The sequence below is a fragment of the Phocoena sinus genome, chromosome 20, assembly GCF_008692025.1.
Source record: "Phocoena sinus isolate mPhoSin1 chromosome 20, mPhoSin1.pri, whole genome shotgun sequence".
NCBI lineage: Eukaryota > Metazoa > Chordata > Mammalia > Artiodactyla > Phocoenidae > Phocoena > Phocoena sinus.
This window is the reverse complement of record NC_045782.1, coordinates 33,337,964-33,358,366: the sequence shown is the minus strand read 5'-3', so window position 1 is coordinate 33,358,366 and position 20,403 is coordinate 33,337,964. Positions and strand designations below refer to the sequence as shown.

General features: G+C 42.9%; 2 protein-coding genes across 11 annotated transcripts in view; one reads left to right on the top strand and one right to left on the bottom strand.

Moving 5' to 3' along the window:
* Positions 1–5,713: 5,713 nt before the first annotated feature.
* Positions 5,714–9,413, bottom strand: LOC116746421 (peroxisome assembly protein 12). Of its 2 annotated transcripts, XM_032617960.1 has the most exons (3): positions 8,763–9,413; positions 7,914–8,467; positions 5,714–7,091 (listed from the first exon to the last, which is right to left on the bottom strand). In XM_032617960.1, exons 1-3 carry the CDS (start codon positions 8,886–8,888, stop codon positions 6,692–6,694), a joined length of 1,080 nt encoding a protein of 359 aa, XP_032473851.1. In that variant the 5' UTR covers positions 8,889–9,413; the 3' UTR covers positions 5,714–6,691. The 2 variants fall into 2 exon arrangements, 1 of the variants encoding a protein (XP_032473851.1); XR_004347704.1 differs by lacking the exon at positions 8,763–9,413 and having other exon boundaries at positions 6,942–7,078; positions 7,914–8,048.
* An 85-nt stretch (positions 9,414–9,498) lies between these two features.
* AP2B1 (adaptor related protein complex 2 subunit beta 1) overlaps positions 9,499–20,403 on the top strand; it is a 124,781-nt gene continuing 113,876 nt past the window's right edge. For 2 of the 9 annotated variants that reach the window (XM_032616610.1, XM_032616605.1), the window contains exons 1-2: positions 9,499–9,576; positions 14,284–14,592. The gene's annotated coding sequence lies outside the window, so the exon portion shown is untranslated. Of the gene's footprint in view, positions 9,577–9,981; positions 10,151–14,283; positions 14,593–17,510; positions 17,530–20,403 lie in introns of those variants that run through there. The other 7 variants (XM_032616614.1, XM_032616612.1, XM_032616606.1 and 4 more) reach the window with 6 other exon arrangements.

The window sequence follows — 20,403 nt, the reverse complement described above, 5'->3', positions numbered from 1 at the left end:
AAGGTCAACCAACAGGTCACTGAGACACTCCCCTCCATCCCCCCACAGACAGCTTCCTGCCTCCTGTCTCTTAGGACCTTCTATGACACCTCCTTCCACCTGACTTTGGCCAGGAGCTCCTAGGTGGGCAGTGCCCTCTCTGTGTCCTCCCCCAATCCTATTCTTCCCTTTGTTCCGGAAACTCCAGTGGCCTTCCAACAGTTCAGGCTGGTCTCCTTCCCTCCGAGGTCCTGTCCTAAACGTCCTCACTCCTCCCCGCTCCTCCTCGCCACCCAGCACCTCCACTCCCAGCGAGGGGGGAGGGGGAGTCAGAAAGGGGAGGAGCAGGAAGGGGGGCTGGGGCGACAAGAATTCAAAACCAACAACAAAAAAGAGGATCAAGAAAGAAGAAAGAAAACAACAACAATCAAAAAACAAGAAGCTCTTGGGGCAGATTCAACAAGAAAAGAAAAAAAACCCAAAAAAACAAGAAACCAAAAAGATCCGTTTTTGGAAAAAAAGAAAAAAGTTCTTTGCACTTTTTCAAAATTTTGTGGTGAAACTTCAAGATATTGGGCCCTGTTTTCAACAGTGTCCAAATTCTTTAATTTGCTTCAAATGTGCATTTTCTGCATCGGACAGGCTTTTTTTTGGAAACTGTAGCAGGTTTCTGCTGTTTCGATTGTGTCATCAATTTGCCAACTTAAACTTGTTTTTTTCAAATGTTATTTTGCTCCAGATTAAAATTGTTTTTTCAAATGTTATATTTCCCAAGTTTCAAAACAGTCCAAATGTCTTGGGCTTCCCTGGTGCCACAGTGGTTGAGAGTCCGCCTGCCGATGCAGGGGACACAGGTTCGTGCCCCGGTCCGGGAAGATCCCACATGCCGCGGAGTGGCTGGGCCCGTGAGCCATGGCCGCTGGGCCTGCGCGTCCGGAGCCTGTGCTCCGCAACGGGAGGGGCCACAGCAGTGAGAGGCCCGCGTACCGCAAAAAAAAAAAAAAAAAAAATATATATATATATATATAGCTTCCTTATTTTCAGCTATAATTTGTCTCCCTATAACTTCCACCTGCTGGGACTCACAAACAAATCTAATTGCTTTTGTACTAGCAGAACTATACTCTCATGACTCCAAGGCTCATTGATGTCACTTGGTTGCTGATGACAACCATGATAGATACAAAGTTTTCTGAGAGTCTAGCTCCATATGAACATCTGTTCCACATTTCCCCAAACTTCTCACTCATTCTCCTTTACAAGTTGCTCCTGAGCTATGATTTTACTAAGCTCTTCATGCTCTCAGACATAAACTGAGAGGAATGAGATTTTTAAAATTTTTATTTATTTATTTTTACCTGATGCTCTTGCTTTTCCTCTTGTCGTTTCAGTTCCACATCTGGCTTTGGTCTGAATGTTTGCCTTCTGTCACAGACCCTGTTGCCCTTTGGTATCAGCCTGGGAGGAGCAGGAACTCTGCCAGACTCCCCTAGTCTTCATAACATTGACCCCTAAGGAAGGCTGATAAGGACTCAAGAAAAGCCTATGACAGGGCAGATTGGCAGGCCAGGGTCTGACCTCTGGGAGAGAATGAAGTATTAGTGGGGAAATTCAGGGGTTTTCAAGTGAGGGGCCAAAGCTAAAACGTCCCTCCTCTAAAGGGCTGAGTGTTATTTCTATACATCATACAAGCATCTCCTGTCACGGTTAATTTCATTTCAAAGCTCTACATTTATTTTAGATTAAGCTGTCCTGTACATATCTATTATGAGCAATATTAACCTATTCTATCACCTTCCAAATCGTTTGTCCTATTCTATTCACTTTTATTCTCTTTTTCCTACTTTTCCTTTTTGTTGGACACAAGACCCAGCCTAGAAAAATACTCTTTGGTGAAGGTTTGGCTACCCCTGGGTGAGAGGATTACAGATGATTTTTCATTGAATTTCTTTTCCTTTCCTTTTTTTCTTTAACTTTTCTCTATTTTCTAAATGGCCTACAATGAACATCAATTGTTTGAGTAATTAAAAAAAAAACAAGTGAAAAAAAATAAACAGGTAAGAGACAGTTATCTCTTTTGGGGATGCTGGTTAAACTGGAACAAGTGAATACTGGCCAGCAATTATTGATGATGATGATGATGATGAACCTATGAACGTTAACTTACAAGGACAAAGGGTCTTTGCAGATGTGATTAAGAAAGGATGTTGAGACGAGGAAATTATTCTGGATTATCCATGTGGGCCCTAAATCCAATCACAAGTGTTCTCATAAGAATTCAGTAGAGGGACTTCCCTGGCAGTCCAGTGGTTAAGACTTCGCCTTCCAATGCAGGGGGTGTGGGTTCGATCCCTGGTCAGGGAGCTAAGACCCCACATGCCTCGTGGCCAAAAAACCAAAAACATAAAACAGAAGCAATATTGTAACAAATTCAATAAAGACTTGAAAAAGTGGTCCACATCAAAAAAAAATCTTTAAAAAAAAAGAAGAATGAGGTAGAGAGAGATTTGATACCTACAAAAGAGGAGGGGGCAATGTGACCACAGAGGCAGAGATCGGAGTGATGTGGCCGCAAGTGAGGGAATGCCGGCAGGCACAGGAAGCTGGAAGAGCACAAAATGGATTCTCCCCTGGAGCATCTGAGGGGAGCACAGCCCATGCTGACACCTTGATTTCTGCCCTCGTATGTCAAACTTCTGGCTGTGAGAGAATAAAGTGTTATTGTTTTAAACAACCAAGGTTGTGGCAATTTGTTACTGCAGCCACAGGAAACTAACATGCTTCTCTCGAGTAACTCAAACCATCAAACAACTCTTTGTTTCTACTCCAATTTGCTTATGCTGAAATGGCATTCTGAAATAGGTTTCTGAATACCCCCTCAGGTTTTTTTTTTTTTTTTTAACTGAGGTTACTTTTCCTATGGAGTTCTGCTTTGTTGGCACGACACTTTGTACCTGTCTGGCTCAAAAGTTATTTCCAGGAGAGGAGGCAGAATACATACCATGACGAATAATCAGCACAGCAACATAGTAAGCTGCAGACGTCTGCTCTCAGCTTCAACTTTAACCCTTTTTCACTCACGTCATTTCCAAATTCAGTCTCACTTTTATTTCATTTTAAAATGTATTGGCCGTGCCACGCGGCATTTGGGATCCTAGTTCTCCAACCAGGTATCGAACCCGCGCCCCCTGCAGAGGAAGCACAGAGTCTCAACTACTGGACCGCCAGGGAAGTCCCCAGTCTCATTTTTAGTTCTACTACCTACCTTAATTCTTAGCTTCACTCTCACACTGAAATCCTTCTGATATCACTTACTTTTAGAAAGATAAAAAGGACCGTCATTTACTGGACATATGCATTTGGGCACAAGGGACCAAGCTGGGAGTGTGGCACATGATACGGAACCTGAGATTACATGGCCAGTTAAGTGGAAGAGATGGCATGCACAGCCAGGTCTGTATAATACAAATGCCCCTACTCCTTCCACTGCCTTTCAAGTTTGGGATTCTGGATTGCTTCGGAGTCTTCAAAATCTGAAATCTACCTAAGTACCTCCTTTTTCCTTCCCAATCAACAGGAAGGACATTTTTTGGGCAGAAGAGCTAGGAACTGTATTGTGTTCTCCTTCTTATTCTTTAATGCACTATTAGGGACCAAATCAGGAGAAGGAAGGATAATGTGAAAGATGAGCAAAGAGGGTTTCTCTTCCTTCTTCAGAGTTCCTTAGTTAAGTCCTCTGGCTATGAATAGTACGTTATCAGGCCAGCGAGGAGCTCACATCCTGGCTCTGATACCACAAAGCAACTTGGAATGAGTAGCTTGTACAGTGGTTTTTTTCTAGGTCTTGGGAAAATGATCTGGCCACACTGCTGACAGTTGGCTAAGAACTAGAGCTCCCAATTTATTTGTGTTTATTCACTGAGCATTTCAATTTATCAGCCGAGATAGGTGTAGCACAGCTTTCCTGGTCAGTAGACACAAACTGCCAAATACCAGCGTCCATCTCACTCTCAATTCATTTGTCAAGATGATTCGGCTAGAATAGCAGACTAGATAGCATGGTGACCAAGAGTAACAGTGCTGGTTCTACCACGCCACCACCTGACTCTGGGTGAGTCTCCTTTCATTCATTCTCTCATTCAGTCAGCTGTTTTTTAAAGCACCAAGGGCCTTGAAATCCTAGCTCTAGCACGTTTTGGCTTAGAAGGCTTCGTTAAGATAATCCAAACCTCACATTCCGTCTTTGTAAAGTGGAGATAATAACAGTGCCTTCTCCACACGGTTCTTGTGAGAATGAAGTGCGATGATGTATATAAAAAGGTTAGCATGGTGCCTGGCATATAACGTCAGCTTTTCATTCGATAATCAGTTACTAAGCATCTACTGTGTTCTGAACATGGTACTATGTCCTGGGGCCACCCATCACTTGCACCATTTAGTGACTGCCTTCTTTGGGCCAGATCTGCAACTCTGATGATCTCAAATTGTCCTCGTAACAACTTATAAGACATGCATTATTTTCACTATCTTATAAATGAAGAAACTGAGTTCAGGGAAGTAAAGTTGAAGATTACACACCTAGTAAGTAGCAGAGCTGGGATTTGGACTCCTATCTATCTGATTCCAAAACCCATTTACTATCATTCTGCCATGCAGCCTTTACTGTTAGCAAGAAGAATGAGACACATGTCCTGTTCACAATCTAGAGGGGGAACACATGTATTAAAGAACTCATTGCAATACAACGTATGTGATAACACCAGGTGTTATCGCATTGTTCTCATTCAGTTCTCATAACAGCTCTGTGAGGTAGGTACTGTCATTATTCCCTTTTCACAGATGGGGAAACTGAGGAACAGAGAGTTTATGGTGCTTGCAAATACTATAGTCCATATACACGACCACTACACTCTAGCGCCATTCTGGAGAGCTAGAAACATATGAACAGTGTGCTTGGGGTGTTCTAAGGAGTGACAGTGACTATGCTTGTGAGAACAAGATAAGATTTCATAAATGAGATGGTATGTGAGCTGAAACCTGCAAGTAATGCGCCAAGTTGAGGGCTTCCGTGGTGGCGCAGCGGTTAAGAATACGCCTGCCAATGCAGGGGACATGGGTTCGAGCCCTGGTCCGGGAAGATCCCACATGCCGTGGAGTAACCAAGCCCGTGTGCCACGACTACTGAGCCTGCGCTCTAGAGCCCATGAGCCACAACTATTGAGCCCGCCTGCTGCAACTACTGAAGACTGTGCGCCTAGAGCCCATGCTCCACAACAAGAGAAGCCACCGCAATGAGAAGCCCGCGCACCGCAACGAAGAGTAGCCCCCACTCGTCGCAACTAGAAAGGCCGCGCACGGCAATGCAGCCAAAAATAAAATAAATAAAAAACATAAAAAAGGACTAACCTCATTTCCATAAAGACAAGCAAAAAAACTTACCTTAAAAAAAAAAAAAGAGGGCTTCCCTGGTGGCGCAGTGGTTGAGAGTCCGCCTGCCGATGCAGGGGACACGGTCCGGGAAGATCCCACATGCCGGGGAGTGACTGGGCCCGTGAGCCATGGCCGCTGAGCATGCGCGTCCGGAGCCTGTGCTCCGCAACGGGAGAGGCCACAACAGCGAGAGGCCCGCGTACCGCAAAAAAAAAAAAAAAGGCAAAGGTGGCCTGAATGAAAAATTTACTCTAAATACCTCGACTCATCTTTCAGTTTCCACATAATCATGACATGGAACAGCTCTTTGCCAAAAAACATTTATTCTTAAAATTTACTTAAGCGTTTCATAGAAACTTTAGTAATAGCCAGAATAATTCATGTCAGCTTAGCAAACTCTTAACAGCAAGCAGAAAGAGCTTATGAAAATATCCTGTCTTTACACAGTCATAGTTAGGGCAGTATTTTACTTCATCTCTTCATTAATAGCTTTGCTTTCACACTGAAGTCTTCAGACTATTCTGTATATACATTCAACCCCTATTTTCCTGTAACCAGTTTCCCAAGGAAGATATGTGTGGTTCACAAAGGGATCTTTAAAAGGTGATAAACTATAGCAAATGTTACTTAACAAATGAGTCTCAGCATATGGAAAGAGAAAGTGTTTCTAAGTATTTTTATAAAAAGCATGTCCGTGGGTGGGGGGGGGGATGAACTGGGAGACTGGGATTGACATGTATACACTGATGTGTATAAAAGTGATAATTAATAAGAACCTGCTGTATTAAAAAATAAATTAAATTAAAAAAGGAGGTCCATATTTCATACTGTTTGCAAACCGATAAAACCTATTCCTCATAGGCAGATAAATGCTTTCCTTTCTCAAAAGGCCTGCTTCCCCTTCACTACCCACTCTACGAGGTCTAACTTGGGTTTTTCCTGAGAGCTTCTATACCTCTTGTCCTTTAAGGAAGGGGACGGGAAAAGCTTCTGTGCCGAGTACCCTCTTTGATCCCCTTCTCTATGCTGACCCTCACATCCCCTGCCAGTCCTGATTCTCTCACTCTGACCAGCTCGGTCAACTCTAAGTAGAGGTGTCTAGGGAGCAAGCTAAAAGGTTAAGATCAACGAGTACATCCTTTTAAAGAAATCCATGTGGCTGTTTAAAGTTCATACAATTATTAATTGAGGATGATCAAACAATGCTATTTATCGTGCGGAAAACCAGCCCTCTGGCCTTATAGTGCAGTCATTTCGTTGTGAGACAAGGTGCTAATCCCTTTCAGTTCTCAGGGGAGTACAGTTTAATCAGATGCTGTACTTGTGTTGGATAACCTGTGATGGGACAAGCTCGGTGACTCTTCACGTAATTAAACACACAGCGATAACAAAACACATAGCCAGAGGTGGCGAGAACGGTGTCATTCACCCGGTTTTTACGACACAGTGGGCACACAGTCTTCATTTGGGGCAACAGGGGAGAATCAGAATTGTAGTCTAGATGTACCGGTGGTGGTGGAGTAGGCAGGGCAGTCAATGACTTGATGGTTTCTTGGTTTCCGGATGAATACCACCACTCAAGGAACTGCAGGAAGAATACACCCACCGAAAGGCCAGTAGAGAGGCATGAGGCGGCACCTCCCACGGCTTGCTTCAGAGCTGACTTCATCTTCTCGCCAACGCTGTTTGGAGAATAGAACAAGGAGGCAAAAGGAGAAACTGTTTATTTAGGTACAATCACAGAACAACTAATACGCATGCAATTCTTACACTTTTCATTAGAATCGTTGATTCAGCTTGGGGATTGAATAGTTGCTGGACTGGCGTTTTCACTTGTAAGTGTCCATTCGAAACAATTCCCTCTTTCTGACCTACCGTAGTTTAGGAGTTCTAGGAGCTAAGCTTTGTTTTTAATGACTAGGGCTTTGCTGCTTTGTGTTTTGAGAAGGAAATTAATGAGCCATTGATTATATAGACCTTTTATGGGGGTGGAAGATAGTATATCCAGAAAAAGAAATAACTCACTTAAAAAACAACTCAGCAGTACTGAGGAATATATTTGAACTTGTCAGAGAACACAGACACTAGGAGTGGGATAGCACCATGGTTAAGAGCAGTCTTTAGAATTGTACTGATCTGGCTTGAATCTCAGCTCTGCCGCCTATTAGCTGTGTGGACTTGGCAAGGTACTCAAATGCTAGAACTTAGTTTCCTCAACTGTTAAGTGGTGCTAATGCATTTATTTCATTGAGCTGTGATGAGGATTGAGATAATATATGTAAAAACCTAGCAAAGGGCCTGGTACATAGCAAGTGTGTGCAAAAATGTAGCCAGTATGATGAGGAAGGTTACCAGGATGGCAATCCTTGTTTTATGGACACAAGAATTTTTCGATGATTTTATGAAATACCCCGAAGTGGACTGAGGGGGGTAAATTTCATAAAATTGGGATAAGATTTTAGGATTTATTAATCAAATATGTTGGGGAAATGTTAAGGCCTCACCTCCCAGCTGGTTGCTGCACCATGCTGGCTCCGGCTGGTTTGTGCTCCAGAGCTTGTATATCCTGAACTGTAAGTCGACCTAGCCGAACCCCAGCCAGACTCAGCAGTGGTGAGTGATGCTGAGCCTTTCCTAGGATGTATCGAAGCTGCTGTACAAGAAACCAGCCTTCCCAGGCCATGTTAACAAATGGGTAGGCTGCCAAAAAGGCTCTGTAAAATCGTTTCCAGCGGGAAGTAGGGGGATGGATGGAATATTCATCCTCTTCTCTCAGGCTAGAAATCAGCTTCTCCAGCTTCACTTTCAGATAGGGAAGAAGAACCAGAAAAATAACGGACTTCCAAAGCTGCTTCTTTGGGAGACCAGCACTGGCCAGTCTCTGAAGCTTGTGTGTGTCTCCCATTACGATCCTCTTTAAGCCATAAAAGTTTTCAGAAAACGAGGCGCTGGTTTTAGACAGATAATGTTGCTGGAGCAGAAGATCTAGCAGGGTGAAGATTTCATCAAACCACTTCCACAAGAAGCCGTAGCAGGCAGGATTTGATTCTGCAAGAACCTAAAGCAAAATAAATAAATGAAATTCATTCCACTACACAGCTACTATGCCTTGTATTTATATTTCCTTTTTTTCCCTCTGAATTTCCACACTTTTCTTTCTGGGTCTACCTTAACCTCCCCGAAGTGCTGGGTATTCAGTACACATAACAAGAGACTCCATAACCATTAAATCATGTGATGTACATTATATGCTAATTGGTTATTTCAAGACTTAGGCCAACAAATAAATTCAGATTATTGGCTTGGTTTTTACCCGGACGTTCCTAAAACTTTTCAGAGAATTAAATCCTTACCTTGACCACATGCTGAAGAGCAGGTCTCACTGCTGTCATTAAACTGTCCTGTGCTACCACCTCAAAGATGGATGGCTGGTCATCCACCGCAGAAGCAGTTGTGATATGAGCCCCGTGCTCAGCCATAGTTTCGCGTGTGCACTAGGTTTTACTTTGCCCACAAACTCTCTAGTAAACATGAACTTTCTGGGGGTGCCAGATGGGTGCTATTTTACAGGAACTGGGCAAAAAAGACCTCTTCCGGAGGCAGAGGGGAGGGGTCTCAAGGGAAGGTGAAGAATGAAGTCAACGCGGACACCCACGTTAGGGAAGCAGTGTGCGGGAGAGGTGAGTTGATTAATGCTGCACCTCACAGGGAAAAGCGTGACTATGGGGGGACAGATACGGCGAAGGAGCACTCGCCTCTCGAGCGGCAGTCCTGGAGGCGGCCAATCACGGACTCCCAATCCGGAGGGCTCAAAAGCCAGGCGGCTCTGAGGGATCGAAGGTGCCAGTGCAGGCCGGCCCCAACGGCCTGGCTCAGCTGTGGGCTGTGCAATCCCCCCGCCCGCGCCAGTCCTTGCGAGCTGACCCCAGGCGAGGGGCGAGGAACCCGCGACGCCGCGTTTGAAAGGAGCTCTCGGCTTTACGTCAGAAGCCGCAACCGGAAATAGAAGCCGCTTGGAAACCGGCCATGGAGAGGCGCTCTAGCCCCGAACGCGGGCCCGCGACCGGAACTAGAGAACTCTATGATCTCACAGCGACTTCCGCTTCCGCCCCCAGCTGAAAGTAAAGAAGGCTCCAGCGGGCTCGGTTGGAGAGGAGTTTTCCGCTGGTTGGTTTTACTTTTCTTAGCTGGTTTTGCATCGCTGTCTTGTTGGAAAGCCACAGCTCTGATACCTATCTCTCTACAGAGTCTTTTTGGCAAGGTGTTGGGTCGCCGCACTGAAGTCTGGCGCCCGGAGCCAGAGCTCGGCCTGTTGCTGAGGCCTTTGTTCCCTGGGGCGATAGAGAGAGGCGAGGGACCCAAGGGAATGTGGAGATGGAAGGCTCACTTTGCTTGCGGCGGGGGTGGTGGCTCACTATTTTTGCCGCCTTCGGGAAGGATTTGAAGCGACAAAGCCGAGATAGAAGCCTTAGCCTTATGGCTGCCAATGATTAAAAAAAAAAAATTCCTGCTGGTGTTCAGAATTTGGGACGATTAGTTTTCATTCAAGCTGGTACCGTAATTGTCTTCTAGGTTAGGTTACGTTCAAGCGAAACTCCAGGCACTTGCTACACTAAATGAAAATGGTTCCTGCCCTCGAACACGGTAGGATGCGTCACATTAGCGATACGAATACAGTGCTAAAACGGAGTGATGCTGTTGAATTCTAACTAGCATGAATTGGGGAGGCTTGGCAGAGAAGGTACTTTTCATTGTATACCAAAGTTAATGTAATTAACCTGACCTTTTGCAAACTGCTTTTACATCGTATGCAATTGCCTTGAGTAGCTGCAGGTTTACTGAATTTGGATAATAGTTAAAGTTCATCTCCTCTTTCTCCAACCTCTCCCCTCAACCCCTGGGCTAAATAGCTAGAAATGGAAGATATTATTTGCTTACTTTATACCATAGAGGACGTTATGGTATAAAGATAGTTAATTGTTTCACATAATGAGAACGCTGGAACAAGGTTTGGGTTTAGTTGTTTCAATAGGAGAAATAAAATCTTGCAAATTAACCGTAATTGTGGTTCCAAAAAGTGTTTCAGGGAATTCCCTGGCGGTCCAGTGGTTAGGACACTGTGCTTCCACTGCAGGATGAATGGGTTGGATCCCTGGCCAGGGAAACTAAGATCCTGCATGCAGCGTGGCCAAAAAAAAAAAAAAAGTGTTTTATAGTCTGATTGGATAGCTGCTGGAGAAAGTGACATTGATGGAAGATTTTACCTTACAGAGTTTTAAGGAGTAGAGATAATGTATCTATATAAAACACCTAGCTTTAGGTTCTTGGTCAGTGGTAGCTCTTACAGAGAGGCTTTTCTTAAGTGAACAGCAAAAAGACAAAGTTGAAAAATAGCATCACCTAAGATGAGTGGGAAGTTAGTTAAACATTGGTATCAGTTAGGGTTCTTTGGTTACAAGCAACAGAAAACAGGCTAATTTAAACTAAAAAATTTATTAGAAGAATATGGAGTAGCTAACAAAATAAGGAAAACCAGCTCTGAGGGAACAGGAATTACACAGTCCTACTGGATGTTTCTAGCAAGAATTAGCAAAGTGTCATACAGGCATCGTTGTTGCAATGAATGAGCTTCAACAAATTTCTGTCACTGTACTTATGATTCAGATCCCTATTGACTGACCTTGGTTCAGATTTCATCTCCACTCCCTGTTTCACTCTTAGCCAGAAGAGTGCAAGACACCTTAATAGTCCTTTGAGAATATTCCAAAAGTAAACTGATGTTGTTATGTGAGAAAAAAGGCAGTCAAAACTAACAATGCCAATTATTACAGCCAATAAATAATAAACACCTCGTCACAAATCCCACTCCCAGGTTTATGGTGTAATAAGTAAGACACAAAAATTGATTGCACTTACGTAAAAGGTGTGAAGAGCCATCAGGTTAATATGGTGAGTTTAGAGGAAGAGACAATAACAGCTGGGAGAAATGAGGCCGTTCAAACTAGCTTAAACAGAAGCTATATTGGCCTTTGTAACCAAGGGGAAGATCGTTTCTAACCTCACGTTTTATCTCAGCTTCTTTCTGCCAGTTGCTTTCTAATACAGCGACGTAACCTGGTATCTCCTGCATCTTACATCAGGACCAGATGTCCACTGAGAAAGTTTTGTGGATTAGGTGGACCTCAAAAGATGAGTACATTTGGGGAAAGTCGCAGTCATGGTGACAGGGTTTTCCAGGCTAAGGGAGCAGCGTGGATTGTATTTGAGGAAATTGTTGGCTTTAAATATAGAGAGGAAAATAGACCAATAATACATAGTCTATACTGTTGACCATAATATAGAGGCTCTTAAATGCTAGTTTTAGTACTTTGCTTGTGGACATTCATTCATTTATTCCTGAATAATTTACTTACTCATTTATTACTGAATACATCCTGTGCGCCAAGCATTATGCTAGGTGCTGGGTAGACAGTAGTAATAAAAACAGACTTGGTATCTGCCCTCATGGAATTTACAGTCTAGTTGGGGAGAGAGATACTAAACAAGTAAAGAGACTAATATATAATTTACAAATGGAATAAGAGGGCTATGATGGGGGTGGCAGTGGGGCCTGGGAGAGAAGAACCTTTTAGACTGGGAAATCAGGGAGTGCCTTTATGAGATTACAATTAAAGTGAGGCCTAAATTATAAGCCAGCCAGCCCTGTGTGGAGTTGAGGAAAACGAATATTAGGTAGGAGGAGTGGTAGTTGTGAAGGCCCTAGGATGGGAAAGAGCTTGGCCTATTTGAGAGCTGCAAAAGCTAGCAAGAGGTGAAATGAAGAGGAAATGAGGAGTGACTGAAAGGATAAAATGATATTAAGAGAGGTAGACGGGAGCCTAACCACTCATAGGCCATGGGAAGGAAACTGGATTTTAGTCAAAGTATAATGGGAGGTCACTGAAGGATTTATACACCAGAGTCATGACCAGGTTTATATTTTTAAGATGACCCCGTAATGGTTATGTGGTTACATTTACTTTGTGAAAATTCATCAAACTTTATATTTTTGGTGTGCACTTTTTGGAATGTTCGTTTATACTTCAAAAAAAAGTGAAACAAAAATCTGGCTGCTGTATGAATAATGGGAGGAGAGTTGAGGTTTCTAGTAGTTCAGGCAAGAGGTGATGGTGGCTTGGAATAATGAGGTGAATAGAAGGGATTGGATGAATTTGAAATATATTTTGAAGGTAGGATTGACAACTTGGAGATGGAATGAATGTGGCAGTTAAGAGAGAGAGAAATCAAGAATGACCCCCAGATTTCCAGCTAGTAATTTCTGGCAGTGTAATTTGTTCAGATAATTGCAATCATAGCAAATATTTACATAGTCCATACTATGTGCAGGCATAGTTCTAAGTGCTTTACGTACACTAATTCATTTCATCCTTGTAATAATGTTATGATTGGATATTAGTATTTCTCCCATTTTATAGATGAGAAAACTAAAGAGCAAAGAAATGGGGAAAACTGGGAGAAGGATAGGTTCTGTACAAATTAGGAAATGAGGAGCTGTTGAAAGTTTCTGAACCGGGGAGAGGTATGAATCAAAGATTTTTCTGGTGGCATCTCTTTACAAAATCCACCTCTGTCTTCTATGAGTTGTACCTGGAACCACATTTTTAAAACACCCCCCCATACTCTTATGATTTGCTTAATTTGGGTGGGCCATATGTGCAGACTTACAATCAGTGCAGTTAGCAATTTGATGGTGAAGTTTGGGGACTAGGTCAAGGCTAGAGATAGATATTTTGGAGTCATGTGGGTAGGAAAAATGATTGAACCCATGGTATTGCTAAAGGGTTAGTGTAAAGAAAATGTATGAATATAGAACTTAAAATGCTTGCTACTTTCTCCCTCAGATACCATCCTATATCTCTTCTCTTTCAGCCATAGTTTCTTATGGAGTTATCTGTTTTCATTTCCTTACCTCCCATTTATCTTCAAACTTCTGCAGCATGGCTTTTGCCCTCATTATCTCTGCTGATGGTCTCAGCAATGACATCAAAGACCTTTGTGCTGCTAAATCCTTGGACACTTTTCGGCCCTTCCTCCTTTTCTCTATAGCGACTGTTGTTGACCACTCACTCATACATTTATCCACTCATACATTTATCCATTCAACAAATTTTGGGGAGGGGGCGGCTAGGCCTCAGAGATATAGTATATAGTTCCTGTACTTTCATAGAACTCTAAAAACGTCCTAAATGATATGACCACCTGCTTTTCCTTCTACTTCTCAGTCCGCTTTGCACTTTGGTTTTTTCCCAGCTTCTGCCTCAGGCTCTCATTCTTCACATTCCTCTTCTTCTTGTTTGGATAAAGACTTTATTATTACTTAGAGCAGTTTTAGGTGGGAAGTTTTCGTTTAGAGGGGAAGGTACAGAGATATCTAGGTCTTGGTTTCTGAAAGGAACTTACTTTTGTGTAAGCACGCCTATTACATGCTGGGCGCCTTACCTACTTTAAGCTTCACAGGCTGGAGAGAGTTGTATCACTGGATTTATTTCACAAGTAAGACTAAGGTTGCGGAGACGTTAAGTAACTTTCCTAATCACATTCAGGACAGGGATTCGGTCTCAGATGGATTCAAACTCAGATCTGAGGCCATGTCAACCTCTTTTCCTTGCACAACTCTCCACCAGTCCCACTGCCCTTGTATGGTCTTGGGCTGGATCACCATTGTCCACATTCCTGAACTGGCCAGGGAAATTAGCTGGGTTTTTTTTTTTTTTTTTTTAAGAAAACAGGGTGTTTCACTATCCCTATGTGTAAGTTTTTAAGACAACTCCTGTGCGAGGAAACAAATCCAGGGAATGTCATTTTGTTTAATAGATCCATTCCGATAGTCAGTGAACTTCCTCGGAGGCCCGGACCTCAGGTCGCTTCTCGACTGCGCAAAATTTTTCCGTCTCCAAGGCGACAGAGATGACCGCCTTTCTGGCTCTCCCGCGCGCCTGGATGACGTCACACGGCGAGGCTTTCTGAAGTCAGAGTTTCCTGTCCACCATCTTTGTCCCTGGCAAAGTGGGTTTTGCGCAGTGGCTTAGACCTGGAGAAGGAGTCGTGACGTGCAGGAAACCATTACAACACCGCTCGGGCCGTGCTCTGTGGCTGCTGCTGCCACCCCTGCCCTTGCCTCCGGTGAGTTCAGGGCGGCTAACTTTGGGGTGTGTCCCCCTTTCATGGGGAAGGGGGCCAGGCTTGATTGGAGACGGGCGGAGGAGAGGAATCTTAGGAGCGTGACCGTTGAAGATGGAGTGAGCCGTCGGGTGTGACCGTTGTGAGGAAGAGGGTTGGAGAAAGGATTCCACCGCTGGAGCGGGGTGAGGGAATCCGCGGGGTGGCAACTGGGAGTTGGGGGGCACTGGGGAAAAGATATGTTCAAAGTGGGGGGTTAGGAGGGCCAGAGGCCAGGGGTGTGGCCGGTAGAGACTGGAGGCCGAGGGGAGAACCTTCTTCCTGGTTTGGCGTCGTTCACTGAGAGGCTGGGACGTGTCCAGGTACCAGAGGGGGAAAGGGGTTCCCCCAAAGTTTTGCTCATAGATGGGCAGACCTCGCCCGTCTTCTGTAATTTGAGGTTGAGACACCTCTTCCTCACCTCGTAATGGAGGAACATATCCCTAGAATCTTAACCACCTGGGGAAAGAAGAGGAATTCCTGACATTGGAGAAAGGGAAGAGAAACCTCCAGAATTGACCCGATGTGAGAGAGGGGGAAGCAGGTGGGAGTAAATCTTAGCCCGGAGTTTTTTCTTTCTGGTCTTAGGAGGAGCTGTCTGGTTTGAGAAAGACTGTAGATTAAGACAGAGGTAAAGAAACTGGAACTTCCTGTTATTCCATATTCTTTGAGTCCAAAGAATTGATTCATGTTCTTTGTTTTCAGAGCATGAAAACAGAGCCCATTTGCGGGGCAGACTTCTTTTCAACTCACCTGGCTGCTTCATTATGAAGCAGTGTGAATAAAGTGTGAATGCTTCATTAAACTTTGACTTTTAAGAAGTGTTTTTTAAATGCCAAACACTGTTATAATCATGTGGTTTAAAAGAGAAAGTAAAGAAAACTCAGTAAGTTTAGAAAAGGAAGAGTGACAAAGGAAGTGGTCTCAGTGAGGAACGATTTAAATTATTAATCACCTCCCTGGTAGAATTCTGTTGCTTAGCCTCAGGGTACACTTACAGAGTCATAATAGAAAGCAGCAGATGAAGGAGATGCAGCTGTACAAGAAAACGTGTGACACATTCCAATGATGACTAAGCGTGGTGGTAAGATGAGAACTGTTTGCAGGTACCTTAGTAGTTTTAAACTCCCAAAGAAGCAGAAAGTATAGTGTGTTCTGCAAATAGCCTCACTGAAAATTGGGTGGTAAAGGTAATACAAAGCTAACGTTCTGTGACTTAAGAGACTCAAGAAAGTCCAGTTCTTCCATCTTTTCTTTTTCTTCTTTGACACACCCGTATTTTAAAATATTACGAACCAAGCTGAACAGGGAACGAATCGGGTAGGACGCATTTTCCTTTCTTCCTTCTTTTCTCTCCTTCCAGGCGTAAGTTTCCCAGAGTTTATTTCAGTTAAGAATTGGATGTAAAACTTTTGAGCTTTTTTCTTACCGGATAATATTAACAGATTATTCTGTGGTCATTTTTAAATGGAAATTGCAGGTGTGTCTGTTGTAATGAGTTTTCTGCTGTCATTTCTTAGGCAATAAATGATACCTGAAGATGCCATTGTCTTTGCATTACTGAAATATCTGATTAGCATCTCTCACCCTTGTAATGAAAGATTGCTGAAATGACCTTTCTGCTTTATAATTTGGTCAACTGTTCACTTTTTCCCTACTAGCACCAACTGTGTAAAGTCCTACTTTATGCGTAGAGGGGATTTAGTGGCCTCACCAACTCTAATTTAGCTGCCATTTCCCAGAGAGCCATTTGAAATTAAGACCCTATTAATTTTTTTCTGGCCTTATTCTCTTTACGGGCACCGGAAGGAGGGAGGAGTAGTTGAGAAGGGACTTTTACAACCTATATTTAGTAGAAACTAGGTTATGTTAAATCTAGATGTATAATCCTGTACAGGGAGACCTTTTCTGAAATGCAGTGACATCATACTCTGGGCTAGGAAAGTTAGAGTGATTGTGCTTTTGACTGTGGCAGCATTATTATTATTATTTTTTAACAATGTCCTGAGGTCATACCTCAGGTCCTCAGAACAGCCGGTGACTTCTCTAGTTTGATCTGGTAAAAAGGTAGTGTGACTTCCAGCTCCATGATGGCTTGGCTTTGCCCTGGGACTCTCCTGAGGAATAAATTCTCCCCCAGCTCCCAGAAGGAACTTGATTTTTGAGGCTCTTCAGCAGATACTTGACTTATTCTTTGAACTCTATCTTGGCTGCTTTTTCTTTGGCTTCTAAAGCAGACAACAGTTTTTTTTGTTTTTTTTGTGGTACACGGACCTCTCACTGTTGTGGCCTCTCCTGTTGCGGAGCACAGGGTCCGGACGCGCAGGATCAGTGGCCATGGCTCACGGGCCCAGCCACTCCGCGGCATGTGGGATCCTCCCGGACCGGGGCACGAACCCGTGTCCCCTGCATTGGCAGGCGGACTCTCAACCACTGCGCCACCAGGGAAGCCCCAGACAACAGTTTTCACCATCCTATGTTTTAGAAAATCTGACCATATTCATCTCTGGTGTGTGATTAAGAGTGTCTCATTTAAAAAAACAACAAAAAACAGTGTCTCATTTAAAAATATATACAGGGACTTCCCTGGTGGTGCAGTGGTTAAGAATCCTCCTGCCAATGCAGGGGACATGGGGTTTGATCCCTGGTCTGGGAAGATTCCACATGCCACGGAGCATCTAAGCCCGTGCGCCACAACTACTGACCCCACGCGTTGCAGCTGCCGAAACCCACGCGCTTTGGGGCCCATGTGCTGCAACTGCTGAGCCTGCGTCCTGCAACTAATGAAGCCCGCGCACAGCAACGAAGAGTAGCCCCCGCTCGCCACAACTGGAGAAAGCCCACGTGCAGCAACGAAGACTCAACGCAGCCAAAAAATACATACATATGCAATTTTTTGAGGTGAAATTCACATAACATAAAATTAACCATTTTAGAGTTTGGTGGCATTTGGTACATTCACAGTGTTGTGCAACCCCGACTCTTCTCATTTGTTTTTGTTTAGGCTGGTTTATTTTTATTTTGGGGGAGTTTCTTTTGGCTTAAGTCAGGAACTGACATGATAAAATGTTGCTCTGCCAATATGTGTAAGGGATATTTCATTACTGTTGTGTAGGACAGTGCGAGATAAGAGAGTGGTGTGTTTCTCCTTTCTCTTGAAAAGCAGGGGTTCTTAATTTAGGGTCTAAGATCATGTACTTGATTCTCTCCTCTTCCCTGAAATTTTGTGGGCTGGTACATTATTCTCTAGTTAAGAACTTAGTGCTCACAATGTGAAAGGACAGAAATCTATTCCTCGATGATGAAATTTGTTAGGGGAAGTAATGAAATATGTGGGTCACTAATAAAGGTACGATTTAAGACTAGGTTAATTTAATGTTTAACAGATTGTGCTGAAATTTTCTGTTAAAAATTTAATATATGTGAATGTATATGAGAGCTTTAGAAAACAGAACGATTTTGGGGCCCTTTTTCAAAGAAACAGTGAGAAATTCCAAGCAGCTTTTGTCTTTAAATGTTAAGCAAGTTTTAACTTTTGATGATCCCAAAGGACTAGAGTGGCTTAACAACATCCTGGATAGACCATAATGGCCTTGAGCTATGGGCCTCCTGTCAGGCTCTAGTACTGTAATCATTTCTGTATACTGGTTTTCCTCTTTGTATATATAAGTTCTTAGATGATAACTTCAGATTTATTCCAGGTCTTTTTTTTTTAATTAATTATTTAATTTATGGCTGTGTTGGGTCTTCATTGTTGTGCGTGGGCTTTCTCTAGTTGCGGTGTGTATGGGCTTCTCATTGCGGTGGCTTCTCTTGTTGCGGAGCATGGGCTCTAGGCTTGTGGGCTTCAGTAGTTATGGCGTGTGGGCTCAGTAGTTGTGGCTCACAGGCTCAGTAGTTGTGGCACACGGGCTTAATTGCTCAGTGGCATGTGGAATCTTCCTGGACCAGGGCTCAAACCCACATCCCCTGCATTGGCAGGTGGATTCTTAACCACTGCACCACCAGGGAAGTCCCTATTCCAGGTCTTTTATGTGAAGGACTCCTTTCTTCAGTTTGCCTACTTCACATTTAGTTTACATTGTGAATGGATTAAATGATTAAATGGATTAAAAGATTATAATTCTTTGAATTTCAGCTAGAAAAGATATTATGAAAATACTACATAAGACAAGCCTCTGAAGTAGATAGCTAGTGGGTAGCAGCCGCATAGCACAGGGATATCAGCTTGGTGCTTTGTGACCGCCTGGAGGGGTGGGATAGGGAGGGTGGGAGGGAAGGAGACGCAAGAGGGAAGAGATATGGGAACATATGTATAACTGATGCACTTTGTTATAAAGCAGAAATTAACACACCATTGTAAAGCAATTATACCCCAATAAAGATGTTAAAAGAAAAAAAAGACAAGCCTCTGTTACAGGCTCACTTTAAGTTATAACAAATAGTGTCAAATCAGAAATTTCTGTATTCTATAATGATTTGTGTGAGTTCTAGCTCACTTCTTTTAACGAGGTAAATTCAGTGAAATTCTTGTACAACCTAAAAGCACTATTGTATAAGGATCAGTACTACAAACATTAAGTAGCTCCTTGGAAAGATAACAAATGAGTCTAATTTCCCTTAAATAGTCCAAGTAGTACATTTTAGAGAACAAATTTGAGCCAACCTTTTTTCATTATTTTATGATTTTCTGGCTTTTTTCCTTAATTGCATTGATTTGTTGAGTGCTTAGGTCTTTTTTCTCAGATCCATAATTACCATTGTTTGTGGAGGTATTATCATTCAAGTTTGCCAAATGTATTATCACTCATGTTGTTTTGACCAGAAAATAATGAGTAGGTGCCAGGGCATCTGTCCAAAGTTTGGTGATAAGTATTATTAATGATGGTGGTCAGTAAGAAGATAATCATTTTTTTTTTAAATTTATTTATTTGGTTGTGTGGGGTCTTAGTTGTGGCAGGCGGGCTCCTTAGTTGAGGCTCGCTGGCTCCTTAGTTGTGTCATGTGAACTCTTAGTTGCGGCACGCATGTGGGATCTAGTTCCTGGACCAGGGATCGAACCTGGGCCACCTGCTTTGGGAGCGCAGAGTCTTAACCACTGTGCCACCAGGGAAATCCCAGAAGATACTCATTTTTGAGATGCTCATTTTTCTTTATTAAAAGAAAATTTTAATGTATTTAAAGAAGTCAAGTACATTGGACAAAATCTTAGGGTTTCTCAAATCAGAAAACACTGTCTCATTATTTGGGGAGAAATGTGATCAGTCCATGCTGTTTTTGTTTTACCAGTGGAGCCTTATGTCAACTGGATTAATTCTGGAAATTGGAACGGAAAAGTTAAAGTTGAAGCTGGGATCCATGTTCTTTTTAAGTTTTAACACCAGTTCTGATTCTCTTTAGTACTCAGTGTGACTGAACAAATATCTCAGTTTTTTGCATTGTTTTTAACTGTAAACTGATATTTTTTATTTTGGGGAATACTTGGGGGAATTGTAGGTTGTTGGAAATATGAAAACCATAATTTTTTTAAAAATCCATGCATAACACCTCTCTAAGATGTTTGCCTCTCTAGGTGTTTGTCATGAAAGAGTATTGTCCTACTAATCTAGGCTTTTCTTTTTTTTCTGAAAGAAATTCCTTTTATTGATAGTTGCATGTAATGGTGAACAGGTTGATAAAATTTTTTTCTCTTTCAGTTTTACTCTGTTTCAGAATATATGTCTTAGAGTGACTCCATCTTGAGGCAGGGAAGTAAATCAGATTTGCTTTAACGGA

Bases quoted from the DNA above. Each gene is read 5' to 3' on its own strand.
- LOC116746421 (XM_032617960.1), bottom strand. From the start codon at position 8,888: ATGGCTGAGCACGGGGCTCATATCACAACTGCTTCTGCGGTGGATGAC. The intron at 8,468-8,762 runs GTAAGGATTTAA...ATTTTGCTTTAG, and splicing joins CTCTTCAGCATGTGGTCAAG to GTTCTTGCAGAATCAAATCC. The intron at 7,092-7,913 runs GTGAGGCCTTAA...TTCTCCAAACAG, and splicing joins GTGCAGCAACCAGCTGGGAG to CGTTGGCGAGAAGATGAAGT.